The sequence below is a fragment of the Artemia sp. Qi Xiang Cuo genome, chromosome 10 (assembly GCF_049724085.1).
Source record: "Artemia sp. Qi Xiang Cuo chromosome 10, ASM4972408v1, whole genome shotgun sequence".
Taxonomy (NCBI): domain Eukaryota; kingdom Metazoa; phylum Arthropoda; class Branchiopoda; order Anostraca; family Artemiidae; genus Artemia; species Artemia sp. Qi Xiang Cuo.
In genome coordinates this window covers 42,051,388-42,064,798 of record NC_142803.1, presented here as the reverse complement: position 1 = coordinate 42,064,798, position 13,411 = coordinate 42,051,388, and the positions used below count along the sequence as shown (strand labels likewise).

At 36.0% G+C, this 13,411-nt stretch overlaps 1 protein-coding gene across 1 annotated transcript in view; it reads right to left on the bottom strand.

Moving 5' to 3' along the window:
- Window positions 1–13,411, bottom strand: part of LOC148947776 (uncharacterized) — an 83,064-nt gene that overhangs the window by 61,681 nt on the left and 7,972 nt on the right. The window contains exon 2 of the mRNA XM_089095430.1: window positions 8,505–8,754. Coding sequence (XP_088951556.1) covers window positions 8,505–8,754 — 250 coding nt within the window. The remainder of the gene's footprint in view (window positions 1–8,504; window positions 8,755–13,411) is intronic.

Sequence of the window (13,411 nt, the reverse complement as noted above, 5' to 3'; positions counted from 1 at the left end):
AATACCAATTATAGACAAGCAAATTCCCGTAAAAATTAATATTGTGCTTCAAATGGTCTAAATTGTTATGAAACCGTAGTTGGGATATGTCATTTTGCTTTTATAAGCAGACAGATTTTCTTGGCTTATTGTGCCAACAAACCTGCTCAGGAGGCAATTCGTCCCTTTCCCCCTATTTATGCCAGTGAGGTGAAAGAGGTCAGATATTTGGGTTGAGGTGCAATTTTTAAAATGGTAGGCTACGGGAAGGTGCTTCTAAATTTGTAAAAAATCATAAAATCAACCTGTGTGCTAAGAAAAGCATGATGTCATCTTCTGATGACATTTTGGACATTCCAAGTAAAACTTCTAAGGTATCTCTCTGGGTATCCCATGTGGAAAAAGGCATCATAGGCAGCGCGCTAGCGCTGCCTAAGTAAAGAACGATGTTGGCACAATCTGTTTTTTTTTTCTCCAAACTCGGGCACTTCGTATCGAAGGAGTTGTCGTAGAAACTTCGAAAAGGGCTCATTCGATTGGAAATTGAAGTGGCTAGTGCCCTTTTTAATAGTCGAAAGTGATTGGAGGGTAACCAGGCCCCCCCACAATCATTATTTTCCCAAACACATCCAATTAAAATTTTGAGATAGCAATTTTGTTCAGCGTAGTTGATTTCCAGATAGAAAATATGTTTTTGAGGAGGACACTCGCCCACAACCCACGGGGCAGGGGTTTTAAGTTATGCCCTGGGGGCATATAAGGTTTTTATAGAAGGCGTTGTCGTAGAAACTTCCAAAAAGGCTCATTCGATTGGAAATTCAAAGGGCTAATGCCCTTTTTAATAGTCGAAAGTGATTGGAGGGCAAATAGCCCCCTCCCCCCTCGCCCATCAGTCCCCCAAACACATCCAATCAAAATTTTGAGATAGCCATTTTGTTCAGCGTAGTTCCCGGATAAAAATTATCTTTTTGAGGAGGACACTCCCCCACAACCCTCGGAGCAAGGGTTTTAATTTATGCCCTGGGGGCATATAAGGTTTTTATAGAAGGCGTTGTCGTAGAAACTTCAATAAAGAATCATTCGACTGGAAATTCAAAGGGCTAGTGCCCTTTTTAATAGTCGAAAGTGATTGGCGGGAAACTACCCCCCCCCCCACGCCCATCATTCCCCCAAACACATCCAATCAAAATTTTGAGATAGCCATTTTGTTCAGCGTATTTGATTTCCAGAAAGAAAATATCTTTTTAAGGAGGACACTCCCCCACAACCCTCAGAGCAGGGGGTGTAAGTTATGCCATAGGAGCATATAAGGTTTATGAAGAAGGCGTTGTCATAGAAACTTCAAAAAGGCCCATTCAATTGGAAATTCAAAGAGCTAGTACCCTTTTTGACAGTCTAAATTGATTGGAGGACAACAAGCACCCCCCACACCCATCATTCCCCCAAACACATCCAATCAAAATTTTGCGATAGCCATTTTGTTCAGCGTAGTTTATTTCCAGATAGAAATAATGTTTTTGAGGAGGACACTCCCCTACAACCCTCGGGGCAAGGGTTTTAAGTTATGCCTTGGGGGCATATAACGTTTTTTATAGAAGGCCTTGTAATACAAACTTCAAGACAGGCTAATTTAATTGGAAATTCAAAGGGCTAGTGCCCTTTTTAATAGTCGAAAGCAATTGGATGACACCTAGCCCCCCACACCCATCATTTCCCCACACACACCCAATCAAACGAACAAATAAACTTTCAAATGGGGATAAATCCATTTATTTAGACAGTGAAAAAAAAAGGTACAAAAGTCCAGATATTTCGGTCACATATACAGCGTCCGTCTTCAGTAGAAATACTAAAATGATAAAATTGAAACTAGCATATTTGTATAGAACATAATAAATAACTTTTCGGGTCATTCACAAAATAATGAACTTCCGGATGATTCACAAGATTATCGTCAGAGGGAGTTCATTGACAAAGTTCATTAAAAGTTCTTGATGTAAATTTTCTTGTTTAGTCTTGCCCAAATGTAGAATAAATTACCAGTGAAGTAGCAAAACCTTCAATTTCTTCTATTTGCAGTGGTCTAAGAAAACAACACCTAATTTAAAGGTGTTATGTCGAAAATACATCCAATCAAAATTTTGAGATAGCCATTTTGTTCAGCGTAGTTGATTTCCAGATAGAAAATATTTTTTTGAGGAGGACACTCCCCCACAACCCTCGGGGCAAGGGTTGTAAGTTATGCCCAGGGGCATATAAGGTTTTCCTTATATGACATATTTATTATCCTCAATGACATATTTATTATATTTTCGACGATGCTGAACAAAATGACTATCTCAAAATTTTGATTGGGTTAGTTTGAAAAAAAAAATGTGCGAGGAAGGAGGCCAAGTTGCCCTCCAATTTTTTTTTGTCACTTAAAAAGGGTACAAGAACTTTTAATTTCAGTTCAAATGAGCCCTCTTACGATATTCTAGGACTACTGGATCGATACGATCACCCCTGGGGAAATAAAACAAATAAACGCGCATCCGTGATCTTTCTTCTGACAAAACAAAATACAAAAATTCCACATTTTTGCAGATAGGAGGTTGAAACTTCCGCAGTAGGGTTTTCTGATACGCTGAATCCGATGGTTGTAATTTTCATTAAAGATCTATAACTTTAGGGGGTGTTTCCCCTTTTTTTCGAAAATAAGACAATTGTTCTCAGGCTCGTAACTTTTGATGGGCAGAACTAAACTTGATAAAACCTATATATTTAAAATCAGCATAAAAATCTCATTCTATTGATGTATCTATGGGTATAAAATTCCGGTTTTTAGAGTTTCGGTTACTATTGAGCCGGGTCGCTCCTTACTTACTGTTCGTTACAACGAACTGTTTGATTAGCCTTGGTTCGGTAGGAAACTATTTTGTAGCTATATTTCAATTAGATATTTGGTTGTTGTTTTAGTTAGTATTGGTTACGTCTTAAATATAATGCGGTCTGGGTCCCCCTTCCATAATTCTTTTTTGCAGTTTCCATAATTTTGGCACTAAACTTTTACATTTTTCATCATAGTTCGGTATATTTCATTACGATTAACCTAACTTCAATTCTTGAGTGTATATGTTTTTAAGAAGGACACTCCCCCACAACCCTCGGGGCAAGGGTTGTAGGTTATGCCCTGGGGGCATATAAGGTTTTCCTTATATGACATATTTATTATCCTCAAAGACTTATTTATTAGATTTTCGACTATGCTGAACAAAATGGCTATCTCAAAATTTTGATTGGGTTACTTTGAAAAAAAATGAGCGAGGGAGGGGGCCAAGTTGCCGTCCAATTTCCCTCCAAGGGTTGTAGGTTATGTCCAGGGGGCATATAAGGTTTTTATAGAAGGCGTTGTCCTAGAAACTTCAAAAAAGGCTCATTAGATTAGAAATTCATAGGGCTAGTGCCCTTTCCAATAGATGAAAGTGATTGCACGGTAACTAACCCCCCTTTCACGCCCACCTTTTCCCCAAACACATCCAATCAAAATTTTGAGATAGCCATTTTGTTCAACGTAGTTTCAAATTCTAGAATTAGGTCTTTGAGGATGACAACCCCCTCACAGCCCTCAGGACAAGGGTTGTAAGTTATGCCCTGGGGGTATATAAAGTTTTTATTGAACGCATTGTCGTAGAAACTTCAAAAAGGGCTCATTCGATTAGAAATTGAAATGGCTAGTTCCCTTTTTAATACTCGAAAGTAACTAACACCCTTTCCACGCCCACCATTTCCCCAAACACATCCAATCAAAATTTTGAGATAGCCATTTTGTTCCACGCAGTTAAAGTTCAGGAAATTATACCTTTGAGCAGGACAATCCCCCCACAGTCTTCATGGGAAGAGTTATAAGTTACGCCCTGGGGGCATGTAATTTTCATTGAAATCTTTGTTGTAAAAACATGAGAAGGGGTTTATTAAACTGAAAATTCAAAGGACTAGTGCCCTTTTTGATAAGCAAAAGTGAATCGAAGGCAACTAGCCGCTCTCTCTCGCCCATCATTTCCTCAAATACATCCAATCAAAATTTCTATATAACCATTTTGTTCAGTGTTGTGGATTTCCAGATAGAAATGATGTTTTTGAGGAGGACACTCCCCCACAGCCCTCAGGGCAAGGGTTATAAATTATGCCCTGGGGACATATAAGGTTTTTACTGAAAGCGTCGTCGTAGAAACTTCAAAAAGGGTTTATTCGTTTGGAAATTGAAATGGCTAGTGCCCTTTTTAATAGTCGAAAGTGATTGGAAGGCAAATAACACCCCTTCCACGCCCACCATTTCCCCAAACATATCCAATCAAAAGTTTTTGATAGCCATTTCGTTCCACGAAGTTTAAAGTTCAGGAAATTATACCTTTGAGGAGAACACTCCCCCCCCACAGTCTTCAGGGCAAGGGTTATAAGTTATACCCTGGGGGCATATAAGGTTTATATTGAAATGTTTGTCATAGAAACTTGAAAAGGGCTCATTCGATTGGAAATTCAATGGGCTAGTGCCCTTTTTAATAGTCGAAAGTGATTTCCACTCAAAACGAGCAGAAATTAACATAAGTTGGGCTCAAAACCCCTATGCCTTCCCAAGGCCAGAACATAATTTGCGCTTTACTGAAAAAAATACAAATGAATGTGCATTGTCAGTTTAATATACATATACTGATATCTAGTAATCAAAATTATAATATTATTTGATTTATTAAAGTTTTAAAAGTAAAGACATTTATATGTTTTTCAGTTAAGTGCAAATTATGTTCTGGCCTTGGGAAGGCATAGGGGTTTTTAGCCCAACTTATGTTAATTTCTGGTCATTTTGAGTTTGACTCGGTTATTTATTGTAATTTCTGTTCGTTTTGGGTTTCATTTATTTATCGATGCTGATTTGTGGTAGTTTCACGCTTGGTAGATTATTTTATTTTTGCTCATTTTTTGTTTAATGGAGTTCTTTACTTTTCTTTGAAAAACTTATTTTGTGAAAAAGTTTTTTTTAAGTAATCACAGAAAGTATCAGGTGCAACTTCTCCAAAGTGTCTCTAAAGGCTAAGGGAGTCTCTACCCCGACATTTATATACCATCTTAAAAAGGAAGGATATAATTGATGTGCACAAAAATTAAGTATATGCGGCTGGTGCAGTAAATAACAAACCCAAACCAAAAAAAAAAAATATATATATATCAAGTCAGGGTGATGCCCTAAAGAAAGCTCCCGATAGCAAAGCAAGTGACACAGAGGACAATGAATTAGTGAAATCCGTAATAAGAAGAGCATACATACGACCATTCCTTAGTTCTAATCGATAAAAACACACTTCTCTGTAGAAGCTCTGCTATAAAACCCTGTTTAAAGACAAATTGGCACTTTCTGTGTTTGTTAGGCCAGATATGAAACAGCTTATTTAAAATACAACAGGGGGCTTGAAAGCACCATCCTAGGGAACTATCCATCATCACATAACTGTTGCTGCCAGAAAAAAAAAGTTTAACAGATTGCTGGTGACTCAGACTGCCTTTCTGTTCCTTTTTCTGAAAACTCCGGAAGTGAAGATAATTTTGCTAAAAATCTTATTAAACTGATGCACTGTCTACAGAAGAGGGTGGCGAAAGTAATGGAAAAGAACAGTGGGGAGCTGGGAGTCTGTCAGAAAACAAGATTGCAGCATAGGCTGTCTGATGACATGTTACACAGCTTATATGGATCCTTCAACATTTGGGAGGTTTTCACTTGAGGGTCGTTGTCTGGTCCCTCAATCTTTGACACCATTACTATAAGATACATTATGTAATGGTGCAGAGACTGCAAGAGATCCCACTCCAACTCGCCACTCCAACTCCCACTCCATCCTTTGAAAACCTATTTAAAAGAAGAGAATACTTAAAGAAATATTATGTAGCAAAGAGTCTAAGGTCCTTTGAAATTCAAAATTTGAGAAATTTCATATTACTTATTTACTTAAGAATGAATTTGGTGGAGGGCATTGAACAATATTTTCTAGCACAAAGCTCCATAAAAAATGCAACGTGCCCTTAAACCATTAATTTTTCTTTTGGAAAATTTACACACAAATGGGTTTGGAAATAATTAATCTTAACAGGCTGCTTTAAGCTGCGAGGTAACACTCAATTTTTTTACTAGCAGTAAGACGTTTCATTTTCCCGTGCATTTTTCTTCTTTCATGGTTTTGTTTAAGATGGCTTCCACAAATTAGGATAGAGTAGGGGGAGGGGAAAGCATGGTCTGGAGGGGAAAATTGTCCCCTCCCAAATCAACTATTTGCTATGCTTAAATAATAATGACTTTGAGCTGACGGCGTAATTTCATGCTGAAAATTATTGTAGTTTCAAATTGTCTCGAATAACTAGTATGTATTTCCAGGAAGTTTGAGTAGATGCTGTGTAAACATAAAAGTATATTTTTGGAATGGGAAAATGGAAGAAAAATAACTATAAAGAATAAAATTATGGCAATATTTATGTGCGCAGACAATTTTTCGCCCCATATATTAGAAAAACTGCTCTTTTTGGCGAAAAAAATGCTGCGAGAGTACTAAGTTTTTTCAAAAGTGTTAACACCACAGCAAAGCACTACCCATGGCAAGTGGCAATCCTGACGAGAAGCTAAGGACAAACTAAAAGGTTAATGTGTTCACATTTGAGACCCATTCATTTTATGCACCCAAACCAAGAGATCTTTCTGGAGTTGTCAAAAACCGCTCTAAAGCCTCTTAACGTACTACTACTTGTGCGTCAAGCAAAAATACATTTTTGATTGCAGATTATTTCGTGCGAAAGCAGTATCCCCGGACAACGTCCAAATAAGGGAAAAGCACAATTTTTAAATGATAAGCTTTAAGGCTTGAACAACTAATGTTATAATTAACTTTACGATAATAACGCCAAAACTTACCATTAAGAATTTTTTTCTTTAACGCTTAGGTGTTCGAAAAACAGCTGTTTAAACAGCTGTTTTTTTTTTATCAGAAACAGCTGTTTTCTGTTTTTACCAAAAAAACAGATCAGAAACAGAAACAGGTCTTCTGTTTTTTGTTTACATGTTCTGTTTCTGTTCTGTTTTATTCAAGCCCTGTTTGTTTGTTTTTTCTGTTTCCTCAGAAAAACAGAACAGTGCCCATGCTTAGTCAGTACATATACTATTTTTTTAATTGTAGTTTTAGCTATAAGGGGTCCATAAAATATGTTAAGGAGCCACTAGGAAAAAAAAATGGGAACCATTGCTGACAGCCAATGAACACCATTCTCTTTGAAAGAGAATGGTGTTCACTGGCAGTCAGTGATGTAAATAAATTGCAATAAGCTATATTAAATACAGGACCAATACAGGGGCGGTTCTAGGCCTGAGCAGGGATGGAGGCAACTGCCCCACTCTTGTTTTTCTGACATCAGGTATTAACTTCCTTTTATCTTATATTTTTATACTCCTATGGTATGTCTTACCCTCCCCCCCAGATTATGAGGCCTAAAACCGCTACTGGGTTGATAGCCCTTTTCTTTTAGAAAGCCTAATAACAAGAATTTAGGAATCCTTCTCCTCTCATTCCTCCAACAAGTTCCGAACAGATCTGAACCCCAAGGAAGATAAAACTAAGAAGCTTTTTGGCATATGTTTCAATGATAAGAATTTCAAGCCCCCTTTATTCTTCCCCCTCCTACCCTCTAGAGGTTGGATTATATGTATGTGTGCAACAGATAAAACAAGGGCTCTTACTTGTCAATAGAGGTCTGACAACCCATTCGGCAGTTCTTCTGACGACAAGGATAAAAAAATCCCCTCCGTCTGCCACCAATATATGCATCAAGTCCTGATCTCCAAAAGACAGAACAAGTGCACTAGCATTTACATTCAACCAAATTTCGTTTGAGATGCAACAACTTTTGGGCTGATATCCCCCATATCCTGATATCCTGATATCCATATCCTGATATCCTTTTGGGCTGATATCCAGGGCCCCTCTCTTCCCTTCCAGAGGCTTATTGTCTCCTGGTATCCAAAAGACAAAGCTAGGACACAGGTTCTTACTTCCAGTCAGGTTTGGTGTTGATCCCTCCTTTTGATAGATTCACTTTCCCACCTCCCAAGGGACTAGGTAACTAGAATTATTTCAGGGCCCAAATTTACGAAAATGCATAAAAACATGAACAAAAACTAAATGCAAAACTTTAGTTAGTATGACATTATATGATCCCTGAAAAGTTTGCTTTTGGAGCTATGACGGTTTCATGTCATTTCTTGTAATCTCTAGAATGCCAAATACTCTTGGAATCTGAATATTTTGGCATTAAGTAAACTTCATTTAAACACCAGCCACTCCCAGGAAAAGTTGTTTTGTCAGCCTATCCCCTAAATCTTCTGATGAATCTCAAAAATATATTTATAAAAATAAATTTTAACAAAGCGCTTTCACTGAAACTCAGGTTTTGCTACTTTCTTAGCTCTAATACAATATTGAAACTATAAAAAATACTGATCAATATCTTACCTTCAGCTTCACTGTCTTCTCCTTGGTCATCAGGGAGCATTGTAGTTGATGGTGGTGTATGAAAAGCATCTTGGTCTTCTGTGCTTTGTTTTGGAGTTGAACTAACACTGATACTACTTTTAGCAACATTATCCTGAAGAACACTTGTTGTTTCTTCCCTTTCTCCATTTGAAACTTTGCCTGGTGATAATTTTTCTTTTAACCAAGATGGAACAGCACTAAAAACTCCAGATAATCTTTTGAAAATTCCCTACAAAAAAAATAATTGTTTTATTGAAAGAATTGAGAATTCTAGCAGAAAATGCAATACAGGTTATACAGTTACTTTTCTAGCTTTTACACTATGTATGGTGACTATAGGAAACCAGCAGCCTTAATATGTATTAATTAAAAAAAAACTTTCCGTAAAAGAAGCTTTTCAAAGAAAAGTAAAGGCCATTCTAAACTTAAGATCAGCAGATACAAATATCTGTTAAAATTCAAACCCAAAACGACCAGAAATGACTATTAAAGAACAAATGAAACCCAAAACGAACCGGAATTAAAAAAACAATCATAGCAAAAAAAAATAAAACAATTAATAATAATATTGATGAATAAATAAATCTTAAAGCAAGTAATGCTTAAATTGAATATGCAAATCAAGCTTAAAACGAAAAAAATTATTTTGCTATTGAAGTATAAATGAAACCTAAAACGAACAGGAATTAAATAAAACAAGCAATGCAAACAAGCATACATTAGATACTAACATAAATGAATAAATAAATCTTAAAACGAGTGAAACTTAAATTGAATATGCAAATTAAGCTTGAAACGAACAAAAATAACTACAAACAAGAGTCTGGGTATTGTCTCCTTCTCTCACTGCAAAAGTCTAATAACTAATTGCGTTATTGGCACTTTACTGAAAACGAATTATGCTACAAATATTTTCCTTTGTACTTAATACTGAAAATAAATATTAAAATTACAGTAAACTTTTGAACTGATGGGCTTCAAATATATCAAATATTCAGTTTAATTTATTAATTCTTTCCAAGATTGTTCCAGACCAATACAGTTTCACTACAAACAAGAGTTTGGATACTGCCCCCTTCCTTAGCTGTAAAAACCTAAAGCCTACGGTGTCATTGGCACTTCACTGAGAACGAATTAGATTACAAATATTTTCTTTTCCATTCCTTACAACATTCAAAATGAAAATTTCAGTGAAAAAGAAATCTTGAACAGATGGATCTTTCAACAATTAATATCATTATATATCAAATATTCAATTTGATTTTGTTTATTCTTTCCAAGACTGTTCAAGACACATATAGTTTTCAGCCATAAGGGCCTAGTTATCTAATGGGGAAGTTAATGTTCTTATAGAAGAGATGCGTGAATAAACGTCAGAGAGGGCTCACTTCATTGGAAATTAAAAGTTCTAGTCACTTTCTCAGAGTCAAAAGAGATCGGAGGGCAACTAGCCCCTCCCCCTTCATGACTTTTTTTCCCAAACCCATTCGATAAAAATTTTGAGATGGTCATTTTGTTAAAAAAAAGTTCTAATATCAGATACTAAAACTCCTGGGTTGAAACAACTCCCCAGGGGTTGGGGACAAGCATTGTAAGTTATGTCCTGGGGGGCATATATGGTTCTTATAGAAGGGATGCTCGTATAAACTTCAGAGAGGGCTCATTTGATTTAAAATTGAAAGTTCTAGTTTACTTTTATAGAGTCAAAAGAGATTGAAGGGGAATTAGCCCCAACCCCCCATGCCTTTTTTCCCAAAACTGATCTGATAAAAATTTTGAGATTGCCATTTTGTTAAAAATAGTTCAAACATCAGACATTAAAAACTCTGAGGTTGGTACAAACCCCCAGAGCCTGGGGGCAAGTGTTTTAAGTTATGCCCCAAGATATATAAGGTTTTTATTTAAGGAGAGGTTGTATAAACTTCAGAAGTAATAAAACGAACGAATGTAGATAAAACAAACCAAGAGTATCAGAAAATTCCACATGATGGCGTACCTTTACCTACTATTTCTGAGGATCAAGTTTTTAGTAAAATAAAGAAACTTAAACGAAGTAGTATAACCCCCATAGACATCCCAATTGAACTAATAAAAGCATTTCCTGACAAATTGACTAAGCCATTTACACAAGTTTTTAATTGCATTTCAACTTCTTCAGTTTACCCACAAATATGGAAAACAGGGTACGGTATATTACTCCAATCCCTAAAAAAGATACTAAACTTAATTTTGATGGTGTGAGGCCAATCATTTTGACCCCCTTGTTCAGTAAAATATACGAAAGTTTTGTAGCAAATTGGCTAAAAGCTTAAATTGAACCCCTCCTTGACCCTCTTCAGTACAGTAACAGAAAGAATACATCAACATTCCATTATCTAGTCAGTCTTTTAAATTTTATTTTTAAGTATGTCGATGAACCTGGTCAATGGCTACACTTAATAACAATTGATTTTAAAAAGGGTTTTGATTTAATTGATCATAACATTTTAATTTCTAAGATTTTATTTGATTTTAAAGTGAATCCATCTGCTTCAAAAATAATTCAGAGTTTCTTAATAAATAGTTTCATAACTTTAAAATAAAAGAATTATTTATTGAAAAATAAAGTAGTTTTTTGTGGTGTAAATCAATTAGCCAATTAGGTCCCAATCATTTTGATAATTGCGATAAATTGCATTGATAATAAATTTGGTAACTAATAGAGATATGTTAACAAGCTTACCCTTGGAGAAATTTGTGAAGCAAATGAATGTAGTAAAGCTCAAATTTTAATTGATAAGGTGAAGACTAAAGCTTCCAGTTCAAATATGAAAGTAAATGACAGTAAATCTTCAATTTTAACTATTTAATTTTTAAATTCTTCTGAACCAAATATCTCTGATTCTGTTAAATTAAGGAAAATTAAACTCTTGGGAGTTATTATTACCAGTGATTTAAAATGGGAAGCAAACACATCTAGTCTAGTAAAAAAGGGAAATGCTGGGCTGCAGATGCTCAAGCTTATGTCAAAACATGGTGCCCCTCCAAATCACCTCCTCCAAATATTTGCATCTTTTATTTGCCTAATTCTGGAATATACAGCTCCTGTATGGCATTTTGGGCTGACTACTGAGCAAAGCGCCAGGATCGAAAGAGCTCAGAAATGAGCTCTAATGATAGTATCAAAGCAGGCAGAAATGTCGTATGAAGAGCTGCTGACAAAGTTTAAAATGCAAACTCTGAAAAAAGAAGAAGAAAGAAACTCTGCATGGATCTTGGAAGAAAATCTCTGAGCCACCCAATTCACAAAACCCTTTTCCCCCCTAAATCCACAACAAAACAACTCCCACGAAGGGTTGCAGTGCCTGTTGAGAAACTTCAGCTGGTATGCTGTGCTCATCAGCAGTTAGCAAAAAGTTTTATACCTAGTTTTGTAAACATGTATAACAAAAATTTCTAAATTTTGACCCATCATATTTTTTATGTATTTTCATTGATTTTATTGTTTTCTATTTATTTTTAATATTGACTTTTTAACTAAGTGTAGTTTTTTTTAAATATATTTTTTTACAATGAATTATGTTTGACTTGAACGTCATGTTCTGAAGATGATATATATATATATATATATATATATATATATATATATATATATATGTATAGTGCTTTTGAGACATATATAGTACTTTTTTTGACATAAAATTCAAATTTGGCGATCATTGTGTGATAGTAATTTTTAAAATAAAATTCTGCTCTATTCCAGAAGTGGCTCATTTGATTGGAAATTGAAAGTTCTTGTTTTTTTTATGACTCAAAAGTGATTAGAGGGCATCTACCCCCCCCCCCCAACACAAACACACACACAAACACTGTTTTTTTGTTTTGTTTTTCAAATGCATCTGATCAAAATTTTGAGATTGCCAGTTTGTTTGAAGTAGTTCAACAATCAGATAACAAAAACTTTGGGGTCAACATACCCCCTCCCCCCAGAGCCAGGGGGAGGGGCTGTAACTCATACTGCAGGGGCATATAAGGTTTTAATAGAAGAGCTGGCTCTACAAACTTTGCAGGGTAATCAAACAAGACACCCCCTAGCATTAAATCCGACTACCTAATATCCTCATGCTCGCAGTGCAAATGGGAATTTTCAGTGTCAAAAGTGATCGAAAAGTAACAAGCCCCCCCCCTTGGGCCTTTTCCCCCCAAAATCCATCTTATCAAAATTTTGAAATAGCCATTTTGTTAAAAATAATCCAAAATTCAAATTACTATAACTTAGGGGCTGAGTAATCCTCCATAGCCCTGGGGCAAGGATTGTAATTTATTTAAGTTGCCTATTATTAGAATATAAGGTTTTTGTGGAAGGGGTGGTCATATTAACTTTGGAGGGGGGCTCATTTGATTGGAAATTGAAACTTCTAGTTCTATTTTAAGAGTCAAAAGCAATCAGTAGTCAACTATCCCATGCCCCACTTTTTCAAAGGGCATGTGGTAAAAATTTTGAGATTGCCCTTTTATTCAATAAAGTTCAAATGAAAAATAAATATGCTTCTGGGGTTGAACCCCCCCCCCCCCCCCCAAACCCCGGGGAAATTGCTCTGAGTTATGGAACTTGCTTATTGTTACTTTGACATGGCATAATTTGCCCCCATGGCATAACTTACAATGCCTGCCCTTGGGCCCTGGGGGATTGTGTCAACACTAGATTGTTTGTTATCTGAACTTTGAACAATTTTTGACAAAAAAGCTATATCAAAATTTTGATCTGATGCATTTGGGGGAAAACAGACCAGAGGGGGAGAAGGCTAACTGCCCTCTGATCACTTTTGACTCTTAAAAAGTGAACTAGAACTTTCAATTTCCAATCAAATGAGCCCTCTCCAAAATTTACACGAGCATCAATTCCA